Source organism: Argopecten irradians, chromosome 11, assembly GCF_041381155.1.
Source record: "Argopecten irradians isolate NY chromosome 11, Ai_NY, whole genome shotgun sequence".
NCBI lineage: Eukaryota > Metazoa > Mollusca > Bivalvia > Pectinida > Pectinidae > Argopecten > Argopecten irradians.
This window is the reverse complement of record NC_091144.1, coordinates 20,225,715-20,250,696: the sequence shown is the minus strand read 5'-3', so window position 1 is coordinate 20,250,696 and position 24,982 is coordinate 20,225,715. Positions and strand designations below refer to the sequence as shown.

The 24,982-nt window shown below is 34.9% G+C and overlaps 1 protein-coding gene across 1 annotated transcript; it reads left to right on the top strand.

The window, feature by feature from the left end:
* Positions 1-376: 376 nt before the first annotated feature.
* On the top strand, positions 377-24,154 carry LOC138334468 (alanine--tRNA ligase, cytoplasmic-like). Its single transcript, XM_069283127.1, has 23 exons — positions 377-485; positions 5,217-5,447; positions 6,487-6,675; positions 7,013-7,158; positions 7,482-7,673; positions 8,273-8,417; positions 8,812-8,957; positions 9,831-9,939; positions 10,459-10,497; positions 11,152-11,272; positions 11,866-12,008; positions 13,320-13,443; positions 13,717-13,880; positions 15,448-15,564; positions 17,991-18,131; positions 18,656-18,796; positions 19,404-19,486; positions 19,804-19,912; positions 20,202-20,315; positions 20,647-20,760; positions 21,498-21,575; positions 22,259-23,167; positions 23,375-24,154. Exons 2-23 carry the CDS (start codon positions 5,220-5,222, stop codon positions 24,152-24,154), a joined length of 4,332 nt encoding a protein of 1,443 aa, XP_069139228.1. The 5' UTR covers positions 377-485; positions 5,217-5,219.
* Positions 24,155-24,982: the final 828 nt, after the last annotated feature.

The following is a 24,982-nucleotide window of genomic DNA, read 5'->3' as shown; positions in this document are numbered from 1 at the left end:
GAAATAAACGTAGCTTTGTGATGAAGAAAAACGCACTTGCAAACTTTCAAGTTTAACGGTTGACAGACTACTTAAACGATATATTCGAAAGGGAAACTGGTAGAGCCCTTTCATAAAGATCAGCCAAAAATACAATACACTCACGTTTCACGTTTTTCAGTCAATGTCTATCGGACGTTTGTATGAAAAAGTCGTAATCAACGTCAAGTAGATGCACAATTAAAATACGGATTAAACAGATGAAATCAAAATGTTTATGTGCTGTATTATATTTTATTGTTCCTGTTTTTATTTTTAAAATTAGATTCATGCCAATGGTAATAAATTTGTCGCGACATAACAACATATTTGCGAATATTTGTGTTAGATTTTAAATTTAAGTCATACGGTTTTAATATTAGTGTGATTGAGACGATTTCCGGTTAAAAAGTTAGTCGTCTGCATGAAGTTCACACATGTGCTGGCTATATAGTGTATACTCCTAGGTAAAGTATCGTGTAGTGTTTATATATATTACAGTATCAAAATATGTTATTCATATTCATAGTATCCAGCTGGCACCAACTGAAGTTTGCATGATATGAAAGTTAGACACCTAGAATCTAGTTACTGTAAAACTGTTAGTGTCCATAGGCCTACATGTAACATCAGTGAACATATCATGAAAGCCAGCAGAAATGGACATGTTTGGTTTCCATAATGTTTCCTTAGATTTGATTTTGTTTTAATTTCTATTCTACATTGTCACATTATGGCCCACTACTTTTCCGAAACAGTTTTTTATTTTCAAAGTGCGATCAAGATTGATAATAGTTTTTAGAGTCGCAAAAGTTATATTAGCTAAAGTACCGTTAATACTACACTTAATACCACCTTCTGAACAATTTACCAGCCCGTCCCCAGTTTTCCTGGTATTAACTATTAAGACATTAACGCATGTAATATTCCGAGATGGAACAAACCGTGGAAGAAAAACATTTGTATATGACTTAAGTAGACTTGCCTGCTTTATTTTATTTGTATAAAATAAAGCAGCTGGCAAGTCTTCAGTGGTCTGCAGGCAATGTTGTTTACATGAAGTTGTAAATGAACAGCAATTTGCCTATCGCAGTCTGTGACTTTAAGCACTAAGTCCAATGCCCATGACTAGTAATTTTACAGCCGTACTAGTGCCAATTGTAATGAACGATTGGACTAGTGGCTCCCCCATTCAAATGCTACATTTATAAGAGTGTTGCATTTTTCAACACATTTTGAGTGCATTCTTTATATGAATATTTCAGTTCGGATGCATCATTTTGTCAGAATTGGTGTTCATGAAAGCATCCAGAATGCAATTTGGGTAAAAATTGTAAACTGATCATGACTGAATTTGAAGTGCTGTGCTGAATTAGCAAAACAGCTGTATACTTATTTGGACTATAGTGATAAAATAGTCGGACTAGTAAAATATTGTGGTTTACTAGTCCAAATAACAAGCAGCGAACAAAATTAGTGTCACAGACTGATATCGGGTCAATCCTGCATATGTACATTTTACTGTATGTAACATCACCAGTTTTTCTGGAATTGTGAAAAACATCTACAGAATCCCGTACGTGTAATACTTTCGATTCTATTCACACAAAAATCCAAGACATCAATGTAGGGTATACTTTAAATATCAAAATTTCATATCAAATAATTTATATATAGACCTGTTTGATATTTTTAGTGAGAACATCATTACATGCAAAGGCAAATTATAACTTAAATTCAAATATTGAAAAACTTATTTTGTTTTTGTTGTTGGTGAAACCTAACAGTATTATTAAAGAAGATAAAATATATCTAAATATTGAAAACATAATTTAATCATAATCAAGTAAATTTAGTACAATTCAATTTCTTAATTTGTATTTATTAGAAACTTTCGAACTTGGTTGATACGAACTCGGATAATACGACAACCCGGCTTAATACGAAGTACTTGGCCGGTCCCGGCCAAATTCCCTCTTTATCTATGTTAAAGATGCTCCACCGCTGACAAATGGTATATTTTTTACCGTGAAAAACAGGAGAAGACGATTTAGTATTTTTCTTCGGTTACAAAAGTTACTTACCTTACACCTTTACCACCATTGAAAAGTTTGAGCTTCTAATTTTACTTTAAGTTCAAAATATGAAAAATAATTAATTGCATCCCGAAAAAATTCTGTGTCACTATATCCTATATGAAATGAATTACTGATTGCGCATGCACCAAAAGCGAGATAAATTATTTTACATAATTTTTTTAGTTAATTAGGCATATATATACACGATTAAACACCAATTATTGTTCAAATGATGAATATCATTTATGCTCTGTCGGCGGTGGAGCATCTTTAAAAAAAACTCGGAAAATTCGAATTCGGAAAACTCGAAAAACTCGCTTGATACGAAGTATATGTTTGGTCCGAATGACAAAAATCCTACATAAAATGTTCGTATAATACGAAGTGAGATTTTTTTGTGAGTAAAAGATTGCCGAAAATGCCGATTTAAAAAAAACGACAATTAAAAAAAGCCGTTTTCAACTACGTAAACACGGAGATAACTGTTAAATGTTTAGCAATATCGTTAATTCTTTGTATCAACAATAATCAGTGATCATCAAATTTAAAATTGGGCCACATGTACGCTGCACTTACGTAAACATTATCCCGACTGGTACAGCGATATGATACAAAACATGTGGTCCCGGCCGCCTGTCACTAGTGTGATCACTCAAGCAGAACTAAGCTCTACCACCTGGCACCGTGTTAAAATCACAACCTGGAGCCGGTACACGCTTACTGTTTTTTACAGGTGTATACGTTAGTTAATTATCGTGTCAGAGTCGGAAAATATGAAAGACGCAATGGTGTAATTAGTCCCGAGGTACTCATTAAGAGTAGCTCAGTAACTGAGGAGGTGTCATGTACGTGTATAATAAATTCACTGCAGTTTCACAGCAATATCATACCCGTTTCGGAAATGTCGAAGTCAACTGAGCAATCCAACGAAGGACACGGTACAACCGGGGGGATAATTGGATCAGTTGATAGGGTGAAGACCGGAGTGAAGAGGAAGATGAAACCGAATAGTGCGATTACAATTGTATCAATGTTAGTGCTTTGAACGTGTTACTCAGCAAAATAGACTTTGCGCTGTTCACCATCCACCATAGTGATAAAACACTGATATGTTAAGCTGACATGCGTAGATTTACTTCCTGTACATTGTAACTTCCTGTCAACACATGTGTCTCGGTAAACGTAAGTTTTCTGCTATTTATATGATTCTGTTACATTCTTTTTGTATGTTTGAATAATTTGTTGTGATTTCATTAAAAAATATTAAGATATATTTCTGTTTTATAGTTATAACTTTGCGACCCAGTGGAACCCACTTATATTGAAATCGATTACCGGTGAATTCAATATTGAAATACTGTTTATTCCATATTCACAATATTCCATCGTCTTTGGTTTATATTGAAATCTCAATAATTTTGAAAATATTCCCCATTCCCCAAGGACTTCAATATAAGCGGTTTCCACTGTACATATAAGATTTTGACACCGTCCTTGCTTACGACGTGAGACTAGTACATGTGTGTATACTTAGTGAAGAGATTGACAGTTTGACTTGAGAACTCGCTTAATTCGAACACTCGGATAACTCGAAGTTTTTCCGTGGTCCCTTCGAGTTCGTATTAACCGAGTTTGACTGTATTAGAAACTTTCGTGTAGGTATTTCCATAAACACTGAAAAAGTACATAATGGACGGTGCTTCAATAACCGCCTATGTAAAAATTTTCAAAAGGGTAAAGGTCTCACTACATGTGTTGTCTGTTCATATTCTGGGTTTTCAATAATTTTACATTAATCCGGGTGTTGGAACTAAAGCAAAAAAAGGTAGTGTATTTACATTTGCGAATGATTTTCATTCTGTTATAATTTATGTGGCCAATTAAGAGCGACTATTTTCATTTATCAGATTTACCTTGAGCAATTAGCAGACTTTAATAACGAAGGAAGTAAGATGTAACGAGTACACTGTGCACTTATGCAAGTTACCATATTTTCCGGATTATAAGCCACGACTTTTTTCCCTGAAAATCAGGAGTGCGGCTTATACACCAGTGCGGCTTATCTGTGGACCAAAACCAAAATCTGATGATGTTTTAGTATTATTACGTCGTGATTCACATGTGAAAATAGTAAGTTTTACTTGCCAGTTTTGTAAAGTTATACATCGAACAAATCACTGTAAAAGTGTTTAAAAGATAAAATATGCAATGAAAATATATTAAAGATGAAAATGATATCAGATGCATGTTCATTCGTAAAATTGTTTAATTCAAGAAAAATACGCCGACTGAAACGTGTTTGTTTACAATCAAAACACAATGGCGGTTTAGTAAAGTTATACATGGAAAAAATCACTGTAAAATTGTTTAAACGATGTAATATGTATATGTGAAATAAACAAAAATACCCCAATTTCCGGAATACCCTAAAATGAGGTAAAGCGATTGTAATTAGAATGAATCAAATGCTAATTTTCAAAACGCAGGTTGTCTTATGTTTCCTAGCTGTCATTGTCTTCATTACTGTGTGTTAGTTGACTATCACTGCGCTAGACGGTAAAACAGTGAAATGAATCTTCACTGCTAACATAGATTATACAGGGAATCTTTCAATTGTTTGGTGTTATAACATTATATTAGGCAATCAAAATATTTTCTTACCGGTATGTTATTGTTGTTTGTAAGAAACTTTAAAATTTTGTTCGGAAAGATAGTGGGCCTTTAAGGATGCTTGTGAAAAACTAGAGTCTCCAGAGAAAACCACCGACCTATCATTTGGCCATTGTATGGTACGTTAAATTTACATACAAAATGCATATTCACTACCTACATTTGTATTTTACATGTAGTATTGTGCTCGTATACACATATACAGAATGTGTATATGTACATGTATGGTACATAATCCACCTGATATCTTATATGTCACAAATGCAATATAACGTGGAGCAATTTCCATTGGCTGCTTGGAAATTCATTGTTAGTACATCATGACAGAAACAATAAGTTGACAACAAAAAGCGGCACCTATGGAATTATCACAATACTTTTTGACATGGTTTAAACAAGTTCCATTGCACATTAAACATCAAAATTATACATTGATTATATTCTATTCAGAAAATGTGGCTACAACCACGAAGTGGAGGACAAGCCATTTGTAAAAGGTGTCTGAGATACATTAGATCAACACCGAGATACTTCCATCATCAAGAAACATGGACATCAGCCAGGATTAGGCAAACTTATGTAGACTTTTTCAAGAACTATGATCATCAGATTGTTCCTTCTTCATCAATCATACCTGTGAAAGATGGCGGGACATATTTTACTAATGCTGGAATGAATCAAGTTTGTATACATATTTACTAGATCTTTACATTTTTAGAATACAATAAATACCATTTTTTCTTGTAAACATTTCCTAAATAAATATCATATTTCAAGTTCAAAATACAAATGTATTATGAAATTGCTCTCAGATTGTTTTATATGTTGATCATGTGGTAAAATGTTCGTCTGATTTTCTCTCTGGGAAATAGAGCTGTTATCGTAGAGAAAATGTGCATCGCGATATCGTCAAAATTTGACGATATCGTCACGATAATATCGCGATTTTTGCCGAGTAAAATATAAAAGGAATTTATGGAAATATAAGTAATGTTTGGGGGACCAATCATGAAAGTACAATAAAGAGTGAAATTTGTAAATAAACAAAGTGAAACTTTCATCAAAACAAACATTTATTTGTTATACTTTTAATTAGATATTTGTTTCTGTCCGTGTCCGACAGTGCAATGCTTTTGTTTCCTTTCCAACTAACACATAATGGGTTACGGCTGACGACGATATCGTAGATATAAGTTTTTTTAACGATATCGTCGTCTCTTCTCTACAATCGTGATATATCGCGATGCCGATATGTGGTAAAATGTTCGTCTGATTTTCTCTCTGGGAAATGGCCTTCATTTGGCCCCAAATGTACCTATATGTAAACATCACTGCCAGTAGTTAAGATGTTTGTCTAATTTACTCTTTGGGAAATGGCCTTCATTTGGCCCCAAATCTACCTAAAAATCACTGTCAGTTGATAACATGTTTGTCTAATTTTACCATTAGATAGCAGGTACATGTGTCATTCCCTATTCTGAAGTAAACTGTTGAGGCAATGCATACACATGGGCCTGCATACATGACATTGATGTGAATTCACATAGAACTACAGTAGCATTCTCATGTACTGTAACCATCAAGCCTAAATAACTTACTTATCATTGATAATATAAAATGGGTATCAGTTATTTTTCAATTGATATACCGGTATGTTCTTTACTATACAATCCTATTAACCATTATGTAAATAATTCATACATAATGTATATATTCTCAGTTCAAGCCCATTTTCCTGGAGACTGTGGACCCACACAGTAAGATGGCCGACTATAGGAGAGTGACTAACCACCAGAAATGTATCCGTGTGGGTGGTAAACACAATGACCTGGAGGCTGTCGGCAAAGATTTGTATCATCACACCTTCTTTGAAATGTTAGGAAGTTGGTCTTTCGGGGATTATTTCAAGGTAAGATCAAATTAAATTTTCATGCTCAATATTTCACAGGAATTATTTTTTAATGATATCAAGTACTGTAAACTTAAGAACCATTTTTTTCTAATTGTCAAATAGCTATTTTGCAAGGTTTTCATTGTGGCAGTTTTATTTTGACCTTTGAGATAATTTGCAACAATTAATTTAAGAATAAAAGATAAAGTTTATTATCAAAAATTTAATTTTATCACAAAAATGAAGGATAATCAAAGAATTCTCTACCAAATGATTGAAGAAATAATCTACACAATCTTAAAATAAGTCACTGACATTACTACATCAGCAATTTACTTTTTAATTTATTAAATAGAAAGAGGCGTGTACCATGGCACTGGAGCTGTTGACTAAAGTATACGGCCTTCCAGTTTCCCGGCTGTATTTTACATACTTCAGTGGTGATGCTAAACTTGGGCTGCATCCAGACCTTGAAACCAAAAATATATGGCAAAGTTTAGGGTATGTCTGCTTGCTCAAAAGTTTATAGCAATGTAAAGTCAGATAATTTTAATATCATCAGCTATAGCTATCATTACTTGCAGTCACATTTCTATGAAAGCATTAAATTTTGTAAATTTGTAACGTTACTTTTTTATGGTATTTTTTTTCGACCAATATTTCTTCATAAAGCTGTTGGTTTTGCATTTATATAAAAAAATTTCAAGCATAATCATATATTCCTTTTTGTCTATAATAATTGGTTCAAATTTTAACAATATTATTAGTATAGCAAAACAAACTGAAAAGATCTTTACAATGATGTCAACCTTTAAATTCATAAGCATACCTCAGAAACGTGTCTTGCCATTCTACATGGAGGACAACTTTTGGGATATGGGAAAGACAGGTCCCTGTGGCCCCTGTACAGAGATTCACTATGACCACACAGGGGACGGAACTGGAGTACACCTTGTTAATAGGGGCTCCCCACGGGTTGTGGAGATATGGAACCTAGTCTTTATGCAGTATAACAGGTACATGTAAGAGGTCATTATGTCAGTCTTTATTTTCATTCAATTATAGTTACTGTATAACAGGAAACATTTGTGGGTAATTTGTCACATGATTTGAAGCTTTTAAAATATTTTTGTCAAAATTGGTTATTTATCAAAATTTAATGTTAACTCATGGTTTTTGACAAAAGGGTGATTTGAGTTATCATTAATTTTTGTGAAGAACTCTTGTAAACTTTCTTTCGTGTGCAATTTATTTCATGAATTTTGTGATCAAGGTATATTCTTGAAAGTTTGTCTCTGTGAATTGACATCTAAATACATAATTCTTGCACAATTAATTCAATGATGTTTCAGCGAAAATGCTCTGAAATGGAAATCTCGAAATGTAGAAGCCGCGAAAGAGAGTATAAGGTTTCATTAGTTAGAATCACCAGATTCTTAAATTAGCTTTTAATTCATTCACCTCTAAACAACATAATGACTTTTTCCACAATTATAGCTTGAATAGTTTATTATTAATAATGTTTCAGGGATAAATATTGATAAAAGTGTGGACTTCTACATCTAATTTGTTAGACCATAAGGATGAATATATTTAATTCTTGTCCATATTTTAGATGTGAAGATTCCAGTCTGACGAGCCTCGCCAGACACCATGTAGACACGGGTATGGGATTGGAAAGGATCACGGCTGTACTTCAGAATACTGAGTCTAATTATGACACAGATCTCTTTTCACCTTTATTCAAAGCTATTTCAAAGGTAAGTATAAAGCTTTTGTACCTATCCTAATGTCTTCTTGATTGATACTTTAATTAACAAAACAAATTAGAGATATTTCTGTTGAGTCCTAGCTAGCATTTTCTGCATCACTACTTATTGCTTTCTATGGGCATTTTCCCCTGGACCAGCTTTCAAATCAGATGACTTTTTAACATGTACCTTTTCATTAAGAACCCAAAACAACTATACAAAAACAAAATGTTCATGAAAATAATCATTAAATTTGATACTTGTTGCTATTTGATTGGTGAAATATGGTCTTTGTTAAATGTACAATAATTCTATGACATCTACATGTAGTTACCAGTACAGAAGAATAATAACAATGTTTTAAAGATAGTATTGATACTAGTAATTGTTATTTTTTTATCAGGAAACAAAGTTGCGACCTTACCAGGGTTTGGTAGGAGAAGGTGACGAGACGGGCATTGATACAGCCTACAGGGTTATAGCTGATCATATCCGAATGTCTTCTATATCTATAGGGGATGGTCTACTGCCCAACAGAGCAGGTCTTGGGTAGGTCTGAATTAATGAAGTCAGATCTCGGGTAGGTCTGAATTAATGAAGTCAGGTCTTGGGTAGGTCTGAATTAATGAAATCAGATCTCGGGTAGGCCTGAATTAATGAAGTCAGATCTCGGGTAGGTCTGAATTAATGAAGTCAGGTCTCGGATAGGCCTGAATTAATGAAGTCAGGTCTCGGGTAGGTCTGAATTAATGAAGTCAGATCTCGGGTAGGTCTGAATTAATGAAGTCAGATCTCGGGTAGGGCTGAATTAATGAAGTCAGATCTCGGGTAGGTCTGAATTAATGAAGTCAGATCTCGGGTAGGTCTGAATTAATGAAGTCAGATCTCGGGTAGGTCTGAATTAATGAAGTCAGATCTCAGGATGTCTGAATTAATGAAGTCAGGTCTCGGGTAGGTCTGAATTAATGAAGTCAGATCTCGGGTAGGTCTGAATTAATGAAATATGGTCTCAGGTAGGTCTGAATTAATAAAGTCAGGCCTCTGTAGGTCTGAATGGACATCAGTGTTGGATACCTATAGTCATTATCACTTTGAGCATTTTATCATCATGCATGCAAGCAAAACAAGATATGCAGTTGATACAATTAAAGCAGGTCGCTGGTGTCCAGCTGTGGACATTTTGAATTTATACAGTATAATATGAAATGTTTGTGGATTCTTTCTTTCATGCATAGTTTGGGGTTCAACTAGATATTTTGTGAGTAGAAATATTCATAATTGGCTTCTGGTACAGCATATATATAGTTGCAATAATGCATAATATGTAAAAAAAAAACCCAGCAAATATTTTTACACAAATACATGATGACAATTTTTCTTCCAGGTGATAAAAACATGAATTATTCTATTTGTTCCTTACAGATTAACCTTAAGAAATGTGATGTCCCAGTGTTTTCACCAGGCCTACCAGGTATTGGGGATGCCTCATGGTTCAGTGTCTGGTCTGGTGGACGTTGTTGTTGATAGTCTGGTAAGGATCATTATTTTGAATAAAAAAACTTGCACATTTGGGACGTCATGTCTTTAATATCATAGTGCAAGTTATGTTGTATTTTGAAAAAAAATTCCAAGAAAAAAAATAAGGCATTGACAATTATGTGTCAAACATTTTCAAAGTCACTTAAATGATTAAAGTTTGACCAATATGCTGTAATGTTCTTACCGATAAATTCAGAAGAGCCTTTGATAAAAACATGTTATTAAGCATTTTGAGAATAACAGAATTTGTAAAATAAAAAATGGATATTTTTTTACACACAATAAATTCAGAACTTATTAAGTAATTAATTAAATCAATTATTTAATTTATTAATTAGTTGATTTTACAAAACTTGAAGGTATCATAAGATTTCTGAAGAAAAACTAAATGCTCAAATTGTTTTGACTATAATAATGACACATAATGATTTTTAAATAGACTTTAAAGATATATAGACCTAATGCATCACATATCAATAGCACTACACACAAATAGGTTATCTTCTTTCAGGGAGATGCTTATCCAGAACTTCAGAAAAATCATTCTAAGGTATGTTTAAAACATGCTTTTCTTGTATGGCAGGTATTATTTGTACATATATTTAGTAGACCATGGGATATAGTTTCTGAAAATTTCTTCAGAAAATTTCCGAAGTCTTTATTTTGGGGATTAGGTCCCTTTTATATTCTACTGTATATAAATCTTGCAACAAAAGTTATTTGGGTCTAACTTGATTTGTGCTTTTTGCAAATTTGCACGTAAAAGGGAATTTAAAAGTATTTCAAGAAAATCTTCCAGCTGCTTCACAAAAGAGGTAGATCTAATTGAAAGGCTGGTAGGTATATTCTAGAAGTACAATGTATATGCAGACGAAGTCAAATCGAGTTGGCCTTCATTAGTACTTTAACCATTATTTCATCAATTCATGCTTAACAGAAATATACATAGTAACTTTCATGTAGCTTCATTGTTACAACAAGAGTTTCCTTTAACTTAATTGAAGGAGAATGATTGAACAGTATACCTACTTAAACAGTTAGATTTTGGATGGCAGAACGCTTCTATCATTTTGGTAACAGTTACACTTCAGCTTCTTATACGGAAGGAAATTTGTGCTTTCAAGGCCTACATCTTTCAGATAAAATAATTTGAAATTGGTTTCTATAAATAAGTTATTTATTGGTTTCTGTTTTCTTTGTTTAGATAAAGAATATTACAAAAGATGCAGAAAAATGGTACACAAGTTTAGTTTCCAGTTCAGAAATGGCTTTCAGCAAATTTGTGAATAAGAATGCGAGCCAAAGAGATCATAACCACTTATCAGGTATTTAATAATTTTTCTGACTGAACAGGTACTGCATTTCAAATTGAAATGTTTCTCATTGACTTGATTGCCGTAATTACTATAATTCTTATACTGGAATTTGCATTCCATGCTCACAATTATAATTGAACACATCCCTTCTTTGTTTTGAAGGCCTCTTGAGCCTTCCTTGTAAGAGAAAAAATGATCATCATTCAATTAAATTGGCAGAGCACAGTGTCCTCATGTAAACAATATCTTATTTTATAAATATCAAATTCATTTTTTTCTGCCACAAAAAGTACTGACAGTACATGACAAAAACCGAACTTATATAACTTGAAGACCCTGTTTAAGTATTTCATTAGTCCCAAATAACTTTTTCACAATGTGTTGATCAGAAGTAAACATAACTTGAACACTTAGATAACTCAAAGGGTTTCCATGGTCTGACCAACTTAAAGGTTAATCAAGGTTTGAATTTATTTGTTTTTAATGTAATGATTAAATAAAATAAAATGTGACAAACTTGATAATGCCATCAATTTTCCATCACATACTGTAATATGGAATAAGATATACATGTATGTATATATTAATTTACTGTGTATCAGTTGAGGACATGATGAACCTTCACAAAGGAAAATATGGAAGTAGAGTGCCACTGACTGTAATGAAGAAGATCACTGTAAAGGAAGGGTATACCATGGAGGAAGAAGCTTTTGAGGAAGCTATTATGAAGGAACAGCAATTAGATGTAAGTTTATTTTGCTTCTAGCCAAACTTCAGTTTCATCTTAGCTGGGACATCAATTTTTATAATCTAGAGTTATCTGCCCTTACTTTTGTCTGCTATTCATTCTGCGGTTGCTAGGGAAAAGATAACTCTGTCTTTTACCAGGGTAGGTAAAAGGCAGCTCACACATGCTAGAAAGTGACGTCATGAGGCAGGAACCAGGGATATCTCAACCCGTGTGAAAGATTTTGACCATCAACCCTCGGCAAGCCTCCTGTTGACTAGCCAAAATCTTTCACTCGGGTTTAGATATTCCTGTCCACTTGACAGACCCATATAAGATTCTATTGATCTGATTACTCCCTGTCTCAGGGAATATCTAATGTAATGTCAGGATAGGAAATCTGGGCTGTAGACTTCAGAATTATAATAAAATATGCATTCATATTCTGTCTTTGCATGTTAAGGAGTTATCTGCCCTTGTATTTAGGTATTGATTATGCTGTCATGTGTTTGCGAGTGTAACATTATATTTTTCTGGGGTAGGGAAAAGACAGCTCACACAGGCTAGACAATGACGTCATCAATACATGTGGCGACCATTTTAACATACAGCAACGTTCATGTCGACTGAATTTTCACCATTTTGGTGTTAAAAAATAGGAGAAAAAGAATCTTACATGGGCCAGTCAGATGGCCAGGGATATCTCAACCCTTGTGAAAGATTTTGACCATCAACCCTCGCCAATCCTCGGGTTGATTAGCCAAAATCTTTCACTCGGGTTGCGATATCCCTGTCCACTTGACCCATGTAAGATTCTATTGATCTGATTTCTCCCTGTCTCAGGGAATATCTAATGTAATGTCAGGATAGGAAACCTGGGCTGAATTATAATAAAAAATGCATTCCTATTCCATCTTTGCATTAAAGAGTTATCTGCTTTTGTGGTTAGGCATTGATTGTGCTGTCATGTGTTTGCGAGTGTAACATCATATTTTTCAGACGAAGCGACATGATTTTCACTCACCAAATAACGGTAATGACGTCATAATTGATACTTTTCTGCATGGGAGATGCATAACTCTATAATATCAATACAATCTATACCTTCCCACAGGGTAGATAAAAGGATAACTCTGTAATATACAAAAAAAAAGAACACAAGTGTTGGTTGAATTGCGCACTTATTTCATATATCTTGCGATCTTTTGATGTGATATGATATGCTTGAAATATTGAACTTTGAGGGATATTTTATAAAGTAAATAATACACAAAAGGTGGAAGCAGATTTGATTTAGTATTGGGAAATAAATTTTTGTGTTTGTAACAGACTGTTGTGACATCAGACATCCTGAAGTTAACTGGGAGTATGATAGAATCTCTAAAGCAAAGAGGCATTCCATGTACAGATGATAGCTTCAAATACCACTACTCATCAAAGGAAGGCAAATACGGTAAACATTATCATGTAGTAATTCATATAATTATAAATTACACATGTTATTATGAAAATTCAAATCTAATTGGCCAATTGGTTTCTGCATCCTAAAATTTCTGAATGATCACCAAGATAAATGAAAATATATGGTAAATGGCTGTGTTATGGGATATTTGATTTTTAAAGTTTGCTTACCATCAAACTTGAACCTATATATATAAGAATCCAATGATACATTCCTTATTCTAAAAGCAGGGGGATATAAAGTTCTTGAATTTGTTTATTTCAGTTTTCCTTGATGATTTAAAGGGCAATATACTAGGACTTGTAGACAGTGAAGGCTTTGTGGACGAGGTCAGTGCTGACGTCCAGTGTGGAATCCTTATGAACAAGAGCATGTTTTACAGTGAAGCTGGCGGACAAGCTGCTGATATTGGTTACATTAAGACAGAGGTATTATTCCTGTAACAGTTGTAATTCTGTATTTTCATATTACAGAGTTATCAGCCCTTGTGGGTATGTATTGATTGTGACATCATGTGTTTGGGAGCGCAACATCCTACTTTTTGGAGAAAACAACATGAATTGTCCTCACAAAATAATCACGTCATAATGAATACCTATCTGCAAGGGAGCTAACTCTGTGATATGTAAAGAGGGAATAAACGAGGTCAAGTTATTATGAGGTCATCTGACCCAAAGGGTCAGGATGACCTTTATAGTCCTCATGTTTTGTCTGTCATTGTCCGCCGTGTGCCATACGTAAACTTTTCAGATTTTGAACTTCTTCTCCAGTTCTACCGGTGCAATTTGGCTCGAATCAATCCAAAATCCAAGATGGCCGCCACAGCCGTCATCTTGAAAACACATTTTGAACTTCTTCTCTAGTTCTACCGATGCGATTTGGCTTAAACATGAATGAAATGATCCTGACATGGTCCCAACAAAGTGTTGCTATTTTTCGGGTCAATCCGAAATCCAAGATGGCTGCCACAGCCGTCATCTTGAAAACACATTTTGAACTTCTTCTCTAGTTTACTACCGATGCGATTTGGCTTAAACATGAATGAAATGATCCTGACATGGTCCCAACAAAGTGTTGCTATTTTTCGGGTCAATCCGAAATCCAAGATGGCTGCCACAGCCGTCATCTTGAAAATACATTTTGAACTTCTGTTCAATTTAAGTTCTATCGGTGCAATTTAGCTGAAACTTGCATGAAATGATCTTGACATGATTCCCAGCAAGTGTTGTTATTTTTGGGCTTGATCCGAAATCCAAAATGGCTGCCACAGCTGCCATCTTGAAAACACATTTTGAACTTCTCAAATTCTACCCGTGGGATTTAGCTGAAAATTGCATGATTGGTCCTGACTTGGTCTCAACAAAGTGGTGTTATTTTCGGATCGTTCCAAAATCCAAGATGGCCACCACAGCCGCCATCTTAAAAATACATTTGGAACCTCTTTTCATGTAATACAGTTGCGATTTGGCTGTAACTTGTAGGAAATGATCCTGATATGATCTTAACAAAGTTTTGTTACATCTCTGGTTGATCCTAAATCGAAGAGGGCTACCATGACACCATGTCTAAATAATTTCCTTTTTGACTTTTGCTAAGGAAGTCAGATGACCGTTAAGGTCTTTGTGCCTCTTGTTCCTTTGCCAGTCTTAATTTGATGGACCATTAGCCCTCTACTCAGATTATAGAGATCATTTAGGTCTCAAGCAGGACACTTGTTTGTTGCAAAAATTTGAAAGGCATTACTTCTTTGAAAATTTAAATTAAACAAAAATACTAATCCCATTGATTATTATAAGTATGCTGCATGTATACATGTGTGTAGGAATTAACTTTATGCAAGAATTTCTGTCTGAAAATGTTTTGTCAGTTAAAGTGAAAGTAATTGTCATTTTCATATGCATGCAAAGTATTGAATAGCAGACAGTATACAAATATTGTCTTGTGTTTGGATTGAACTGAAGATTTAATAGCGATCTATGTCATGTAACCTTTCAGAATGGATCGTTCAGGGTAGAGGATGTACAGACATTTGATTGCTATGTGCTACACATCGGACATGTTGAGAGTGGAAGCCTGTGTATGGGAGAGGTTGTCTCTCAGACAATAGACCAGGTAGTACATAATGTCAGCTAATTCAGAATTTGTCACATAATCTGTATGAATTTTTTTCTGCGGTTGGGAGTATTTTGCATATGTCATAAGTCAAAAGTCTTGACCAAATAAAATTTCAACAATAAGGCCAAATCAATTATATCTTAGAATATCCTCAGTACTCCAAGATGAATGAACTGAAATAAATATTTAAACATTTTTTTAATAGTAATACATTATAAATTGATTCAATAGATGATATACTGCAAACTGATAATGCGTGATATTTTGTTTATAGATCAAATATTTAATATGGTATTTTATGGTGTTTTATGGATTCTTTTCCATGGTAAGAGAGATAGGCCCTTTAAAGTCCTTTGATATTTTGATCTTCTTACATTTCTGTCGGTAGGAGCATAGGTTAGGATGTATGATATTCTAATCTCCTAACATTGCTATCTGTAGGAACATAGGTGAGGATGTATGATATTCTGATCTCCTTACATTTCTGTCTGTAGGAACATAGGTTAGGATGTATGATATTCTGATCTCCTTACATTTCTGTCTGTAGGACTATAGGTCAGGATGTATGATATTCTGATCTCCTTACATTTCTGTCTGTAGGACCATAGGTCAGGATGTATGATATTCTGATCTCCTGACATTTCTGTCTGTAGGAACATAGGTTAGGATGTATGATATTCTGATATCCTTACATTTCTGTCTGTAGGAACATAGGTTAGGATGTATGATATTCTGATCTCCTTACATTGTTATCTGTAGGAACATAGGTTAGGATGAATGATATTCTGACCTCCTTACATTTCTGTCTGTAGGAACATAGGTTAGGAGGTATGATATTCTGATCTCCTTACATTTCTGTCTGTAGGAACATAGGTCAGGATGTATGATATTCTGATCTCCTTACATTTCTGTCTGTAGGACCATAGGTCAGGATGTATGATATTCTGATCTCCTTACATTTCTGTCTGTAGGAACATAGGTTAGGATGTATGATATTCTGATATCCTTACATTTCTGTCTGTAGGAACATAGGTTAGGATGTATGATAGGTTAGGATGTATGATATTCTGATATCCTTACATTTCTGTCTGTAAGAACATAGGTTAGGATGTATGATATTCTGATCTCCTTACATTGTTATCTGTAGGAACATAGGTTAGGATGTATGATATTCTGATCTCCTTACATTTCTGTCTGAAGGAACATAGGTTAGGATGTATGATATGCTGATCTCCTTACATTTCTGTCTGTAGAAACATAGGTTAGGATGTATGATATTCTGATCTCCTTACATTTCTGTCTGTAGGACCATAGGTTAGGATGTATGATATTCTGATCTCCTTACATTTCTGTCTGTAGAAACATAGGTTAGGATGTATGATATTCTGATCTCCTTACATTTCTTCCTGAAGGAACATAGGTTAGGATGTATGATATGCTGATCTCCTTACATTTCTGTCTGTAGAAACATAGGTTAGGATGTATGAAATTCTGATCTCCTTACATTTCTGTCTGTAGAAACATAGGTTAGGATGTATGCTATTCTGATCTCCTTACATTTCTGTCTGTAGGACCATAGGTTAGGATTTATGATATTCTGATAGTCTTACATTTCTGTCTGTAGGACCATAGGTTAGGATGTATGATATTCTGATCTCCTTACATTTCTGTCTGTAGAAACATAAGTTAGGATGTATGAAATTCTGATCTCCTTACATTTCTGTCTGTAGAAACATAGGTTAGGATGTATGCTATTCTGATCTCCTTACATTTCTGTCTGTAGGACCATAGGTTAGGATTTATGATATTCTGATAGTCTTACATTTCTGTCTGTAGGACCATAGGTTAGGATGTATGATATTCTGATCTCCTTACATTTCTGTTTGTAGGACCATAGGTTAGGATGTATGATATTCTGATCTCCTTACATTTCTGTCTGTAGGACCATAGGTTAGGATGTATGATATTCTGATCTCCTTACATTTCTGTTTGTAGGAACATAGGTTAGGATGTATGATATTCTGATCTCCTTACATTTCTGCCTGTAGGACCACATGTAAGGATGTATGATATTCTGATCTCCTTACATTTCTGCCTGTATACAGGACCACATGTAAGGATGTATGATATTCTGATCTCCTTACATTTCTGTCTGTAGGACCACATGTAAGGATGTATGATATTCTGATCTCCTTACATTTCTGTCTGTGGGAACATTGGTCAGGATTTATGATATTCTGATCTCCTTACATTTCTGTCTGTAGGAACAAGGGTTAGGATTTATGATATTCTGATCTCCTTACATTTCTGTCTGTAGGATCATAGGTTAGGATTTATGATATTCTGATAGTCTTACATTTCTGTCTGTAGGAACATAGGTTAGGATGTATTATATTCTGATCTCCTTACATTTCTGTCTGTAGGAACATAGGTTAGGATGTATGAGGAACCACACTGCAACCCACCTGTTGTTAGCGGCCCTTCGTAAGGTCATGGATACAAACCTAGAGCAGGCAGGTTCAAGCATCACCTCGGACAGCTTCTCATTTGATTTCACTACACCTGTAAGTGGTACATGTACTGGTATACAGATTTTAATTCCATAGAGTCTGAAAAGCTACACCAACAGATTTACCCTTGATAACACATTTTAACCCATCTTGTATGAATTTGTTTTAAAAGCAACAGTATTGAAAAAATAAAATAAATTATATATAAATTAAATTGTATGAATCATTCCTGCTATGGTTGTTTAGCTCAACAGCCAGGGTCATTTAAGAACATGCCAGGTTTGATGGTGGAGGAAAACCAGAGTACCCGGAGAAAAAACACCGACCAGTTGTCAGTACCTGGTAACTGCCCCACATGGGATTCAAACTCAAATTCCAGAGGTGGGGGGCTTGTGGTAATATGTCTGGACATCTTAGCCACTCAGCCACCATGGCCCCACATTAACAATTCAATTACATGTACATATATAGTATATTAAATCATATATTACAACATTTTGTGTTCATATCACATTTCACAGGTACTGTGACTATGTTGTGCTGTAATTGTTCCATTTTAGTGACGCTTTTATTTGTAGGTGAAGATGGAAGCTGACCATGTGACACAGGTAGAAGATTTAGTGAAGGAAGCTATTTATAGAAATGTGCCTGTTAAGAGGAAAATGTACCCTCGAGATGTTGCCATGGAAATGGAGAACATCATACCATTAAGAGATGAGGTACAGCATTATTTTCTCTGTAAAACTCTCATGACATTTTGGTTTTAACTCTATTATGGGTGTCATTGTGACAAAAATGTGTAATTTGTTTGGTAAGCTACTTAAAGCCAGGTCTCTACAGAACTTTTGTATAGAGGAAGGAAAAAGATGATGATGAATTGAAATCAGGACAATTGTTGAATGACTATGTATGTTTAAGTAGGTGATCAGACTCATTTGAATGCCCTATTCAAATTACTTACATATTTTAAACCTTTTTTTATTGAGAAAATAATTTTTAATTACTGGCAGTAACCTTCAGTCAGTGAGTAGGCTTCCTTTGTTAGAGTTTTCTTACTACATATAGAGGTCCTGCTGGAAGTACGTAGATGCAATCATTCAGATTTAGCAATTTTGTTACCATGCAGTTATCATGATGTAATAGATATCATAATTGAACAATCGCCAGGTGTAATATAGCCATGCTTCGTTCTGGCAAACGCACATGTACCTATTCAATGTCGAAGCAAACGTTGTAGCATACACAATACAAAATGCAAAGTCACTTGCGGTTTGATTGACAGCTGGTGATCAGTCAATTAAATTACACCAGTTCCTTTGTTGTCAGGTATACCCGTCCAATGTGTATGTACTAAGTATAGGGAATTCTGGGTCTGATAATCTAATGTCTACAGAACTGTGTGGAGGAACGTAAGTACACCACTTTAATCTAAGTTAGTTTATCAGATATTAATTTTTCTGAAATATCTCTTCTCTTAGATAAGTTAAAGGACTGTTGTAAATCTATCTAGTACAGAAAAAGCTAACCAAAGCATATGTTCTGTTCTTGCCAGTAACTTTCTTGTTGTAACTACAACTTTTCTTGATGTAACTGCAACTTTCTGCCATTTAAATATCAAAATCTGCTACGCCAGGCTCATAAATAAAGAGGCTAAAATAAAATAATAAATAAATAAACAATAACTTGTTATCAAACAAACACACTATGGTCTGTATAAACCTTCCAGTCATGTAAGCAGTACAGATGACATCAGAGATTTCTACATCACCTCAGTGATAAGGTCTAACCAGGCAACCAAGAGGATATATGCTGTAACTGGACAGTACACACAACAGGTAAATGTAGTTATAAGTCATTAATTAGTTTCATAAAATTATACTTTACAGAGATATAATATATAGTAGATTATTGGTTTGAGTTTGAAAAAAAATATACACAATTGAAAATCTTATGTTTGCTTCAAAGATTGTTTGTTTTTCATCTTCAGTACAGTTTATATACTAATTTTGATATTAGCTGTGATGACACACAATTACACATCAAATATGTGTTTTCTCTGTTCCTTTGTAAATGTTGCCTAACCAATTGCTATTTTTCTTTTATCTTTTTAATATGATTTAACAGGTGTATGAAACAGGACAGAGGGCAATGGATTTACTGCTGAAGATAAAGTCTGAAATCCATGACAAAGACAAAGCGAAAGACCTCATGGGATGTCTACAGGAACTTCAGGATATGGTTAGTGGTCAATTTACATACCGGCTGGTGAAGATTGTACTAATAATCAGAACAAAAAATTATCATTGATATGTTAATTATCAGACAGTTTTCACATACATTATTTTATCACTCATTTTGATGACATTACAATATACTTGTCAAAACCGGTCCTTATCTAATCTCAATCCCTGTACATGTGTAATGTGGCATAATTGTATGGCATTTTATTTCTTCAGTTATATTACAGTCAAACTTGTCAATAAAAACCTGCCGGAGGAACCAAGAAAAAATAGTCTCATAATAAGTTTTATGATAAAATGCATTATAACCTTTCCAATTCTGGTTTCAGTCCAATTTAAACATGCCAAAAGTAATGAGAGATAAAGTGTATCCGGAGTTATCACCCTTGGTACGTCGAGTGTCGGGCCTGGAATCACAGAGACTAACTGCCATTGCCCAAAAGGTATACAAATGTTTTATTGTTATCTGAGTTAAGGATACATTATATACTCTGTGTAAAGGGTTATTTTGTGGTGCCTGCTGAAGGTAGACATTGCACTAGTATAGGTACCGTATTACTTTCTCATTGACAGTGGCAGAATTCATGTAGTTACTGTGAAATAACTCAAATTTCTTTTGACTGATATAAATAGATCAAAAACTGCTTTTGGACAGGTTTCATGGTTTTGAGATTTGAAAACGATGTGAATAAATACAATTTACCATTGATTTGTCCCCCCTTCTGGAGATTATAACGTCATGAATAACTACCAGATGGTAGGACTAATCAACATTAAATTGTACTTTACACATGTCGTTTTGGGATCCTAAAACCCCAGTATTGAATTGCAGCCACGAAAATGTTTTGAATGCAGACAAAATTAAACCATAGAATTTGGAAAAAATGCTAGATTGTGAAATTAGATTGTGATGAAAATAGCAACATAAAGTTACCGCAAAAATAAACTGTTTTACAGTAACCCATAATATTAAGGGAATTCTGGTTCTAAAAAGATTCTTAAAACTTCAGTTCTTATATCTGATATACTTGATTGCCGAATCAAATAGAGTGAAAAACATTCACAACTTAAATGTATTTATTATATCCTAATAATAAAAGATATCTATTTATAATTATCAAATTATTAAGACTCCTTCAACACCATTGGAATTTACTCTTTTTTATTTTATTTTTTTTAGGTTATCACTAAGGAAATTGCAGCACAGCAAAGTTCAAGTTATGTTCTATGTAGAAGTGACTTAAGGAAAGAGAAACAGGTAAAACTACTTCAAATGATATCGTTTTGTCATGGCTGGTTTATCATAAATATAATATTGGGATGACAGATTTGTTCTTCCTTAAATGCATTTTCTTATTTAAAACAAATCATATAACTCTTCTTAAACTATTTTTTAATAAAACTTGGCAGTAATGATATCGAACTATAATGTGTAGATGTGCAGGTTACCATGGTAAACAGGTCACTGCATACACAAGTTTTTGTAGAAAGCATTGTCTGGCTTACAATTCTAGCTAGTATAATATCTAATTTGTTAAATGCATCAATGAATTGCTAGTAGCACACCAACATTATTTTTTTTTCAAATATTTGCTTAATAAATTTTGAATGCTGACATGTTAGTGTGTTAAGAAATATGAATTAAGAAAATCTTGAACTTTTACAATATGACAATAGTATCAACATGGTGATAGTTATGATTATTAAGAGGGGCTCAAGATGCCTTGTACACTACCAATACCATTACAAGTAGTTACACAGTGTTAGTGAATACAGAAAAATATCGGCAAACTCATATCTGGTGAAAACAGAATGTGTAACAAGTTTATCCTGTCAAAGGCTTAACAAAAAAATGAAAGCTAACTTTATTAACTTATTAACTTATTAATGACAGCACTTATTACCCATTTTAATGTCCATATTAAACTCTGATACTTGTAGGGTATCAAGTTGTTGATGAAGCAGACGGACCTGGACAAACCCCTATGTCTAGTATCAGATCTACAGGACTCCATTCTCATAGCCATTGCTGGTCCTGAAGTAAGTAAAAGTTGTCCTGTACTACGGGGGTTTATGTGTCTAGTATCAGATCTACAGGACTCCATTCTCATAGCCGTTATTGGTCCTAAAGTAAGTAAAAGTTGTCCTGTACTACGGGGGTTTATGTGTCTAGTATCAGATCTACAGGACTCCATTCTCATAGCCGTTATTGGTCCTAAAGTAAGTAAAAGTTGTCCTGTACTACGGGGGTTTATGTGTCTAGTATCAGATCTACAGGACTCCATTCTCATAGCCGTTATTGGTCCTAAAGTAAGTAAAAGTTGTCCTGTACTACGGGGGTTTATGTGTCTAGTATCAGATCTACAGGACTCCATTCTCATAGCCGTCATTGGTCCTAAAGTAAGTAAAAGTTGTCCTGTACTACGGGGGTTTATGTGTCTAGTATCAGATCTACTGGACTCCATTCTCATAGCCGTTATTGGTCCTAAAGTAAGTAAAAGTTGTCCTGTACTACGGGGGTTTATGTGTCTAGTATCAGATCTACAGGACTCCATTCTCATAGCCGTCACTGGTCCTAAAGTAAGTAAAAGTTGTCCTGTACTACGGGGGTTTATGTGTCTAGTATCAGATCTACAGGACTCCATTCTCATAGCCGTTATTGGTCCTAAAGTAAGTAAAAGTTGTCCTGTACTACGGGGGTTTATGTGTCTAGTATCAGATCTACAGGACTCCATTCTCATAGCCGTTATTGGTCCTAAAGTAAGTAAAAGTTGTCCTGTACTACGGGGGTTTATGTGTCTAGTATCAGATCTACAGGACTCCATTCTCATAGCCGTCACTGGTCCTAAAGTAAGTAAAAGTTGTCCTGTACTACGGGGGTTTATGTGTCTAGTATAAGATCTACAGGACTCCATTCTCATAGCCGTCTTTGGTCCTAAAGTAAGTAAAAGTTGTCCTGTACTACGGGGGTTTATGTGTCTAGTATCAGATCTACAGGACTCCATTCTCATAGCCGTCACTGGTCCTAAAGTAAGTAAAAGTTGTCCTGTACTACAGGGGTTTATGTGTCTAGTATCAGATCTACAGGACTCCATTCTCATAGCCATTGCTGGTCCTAAAGTAAGTAAAAGTTGTCCTGTACTACGGGGGTTTATGTGTCTAGTATCAGATCTACAGGACTCTATTCTCATAGCCGTCATTGCTGGTCCTAAAGTAAGTAAAAGTTGTCCTGTACTACGGGGGTTTATGTGTCTAGTATCAGATCTACTGGACTCCATTCTCATAGCCGTCATTGCTGGTCCTAAAGTAAGTAAAAGTTGTCCTGTACTACGGGGGTTTATGTGTCTAGTATCAGATCTACAGGACTCCATTCTCATAGCCATTGCTGGTCCTAAAGTAAGTAAAAGTTGTCCTGTACTACGGGGGTTTATGTGTCTAGTATCAGATCTACAGGACTCCATTCTCATAGCCATTGCTGGTCCTAAAGTAAGTAAAAGTTGTCCTGTACTACAGGGGTTTATGTGTCTAGTATCAGATCTACTGGACTCTATTCTCATAGCCGTCATTGCTGGTCCTAAAGTAAGTAAAAGTTGTCCTGTACTACGGGGGTTTATGTGTCTAGTATCAGATCTACAGGACTCCATTCTCATAGCCATTGCTGGTCCTAAAGTAAGTAAAAGTTGTCCTGTACTACGGGGGTTTATGTGTCTAGTATCAGATCTACAGGACTCCATTCTCATAGCCATTGCTGGTCCTAAAGTAAGTAAAAGTTGTCCTGTACTACGGGGGTTTATGTGTCTACTAGTATCAGATCTACTACGGACTCCATTCTCATAGCCATTGCTGGTCCTAAAGTAAGTAAAAGTTGTCCTGTACTACGGGGGTTTATGTGTCTAGTATCAGATCTACAGGACTCCATTCTCATAGCCATTGCTGGTCCTAAAGTAAGTAAAAGTTGTCCTGTACTACGGGGGTTTATGTGTCTAGTATCAGATCTACAGGACTCCATTCTCATAGCCATTGCTGGTCCTAAAGTAAGTAAAAGTTGTCCTGTACTACGGGGGTTTATGTGTCTAGTATCAGATCTACTGGACTCCATTCTCATAGCCGTCATTGGTCCTAAAGTAAGTAAAAGTTGTCCTGTACTACGGGGGTTTATGTGTCTAGTATCAGATCTACAGGACTCCATTCTCATAGCCGTCATTGGTCCTAAAGTAAGTACAAGTTGTCCTGTACTACAGGGGTTTATGTGTCTAGTATCAGATCTACAGGACTCCATTCTCATAGCCATTGTTATTGGTCCTAAAGTAAGTAAAAGTTGTCCTGTACTACGGGGGTTTATGTGTCTAGTATCAGATCTACAGGACTCCATTCTCATAGCCGTCATTTGTCCTAAAGTAAGTAAAAGTTGTCCTGTACTACGGGGGTTTATGTGTCTAGTATCAGATCTACAGGACTCCATTCTCATAGCCGTTATTGGTCCTAAAGTAAGTAAAAGTTGTCCTGTACTACGGGGGTTTATGTGTCTAGTATCAGATCTACTGGACTCCATTCTCATAGCCGTCATTGGTCCTAAAGTAAGTAAAAGTTGTCCTGTACTACGGGGGTTTATGTGTCTAGTATCAGATCTACAGGACTCTATTCTCATAGCCGTCACTGGTCCTA

Bases quoted from the DNA above. Each gene is read 5' to 3' on its own strand.
- LOC138334468 (XM_069283127.1), top strand. From the start codon at position 5,220: ATGTGGCTACAACCACGAAGTGGAGGACAAGCCATTTGTAAAAGGTGT. The intron at 18,132-18,655 runs GTAAGTGGTACA...TTTTATTTGTAG, and splicing joins CATTTGATTTCACTACACCT to GTGAAGATGGAAGCTGACCA. The intron at 21,576-22,258 runs GTAAAACTACTT...TGATACTTGTAG, and splicing joins ACTTAAGGAAAGAGAAACAG to GGTATCAAGTTGTTGATGAA.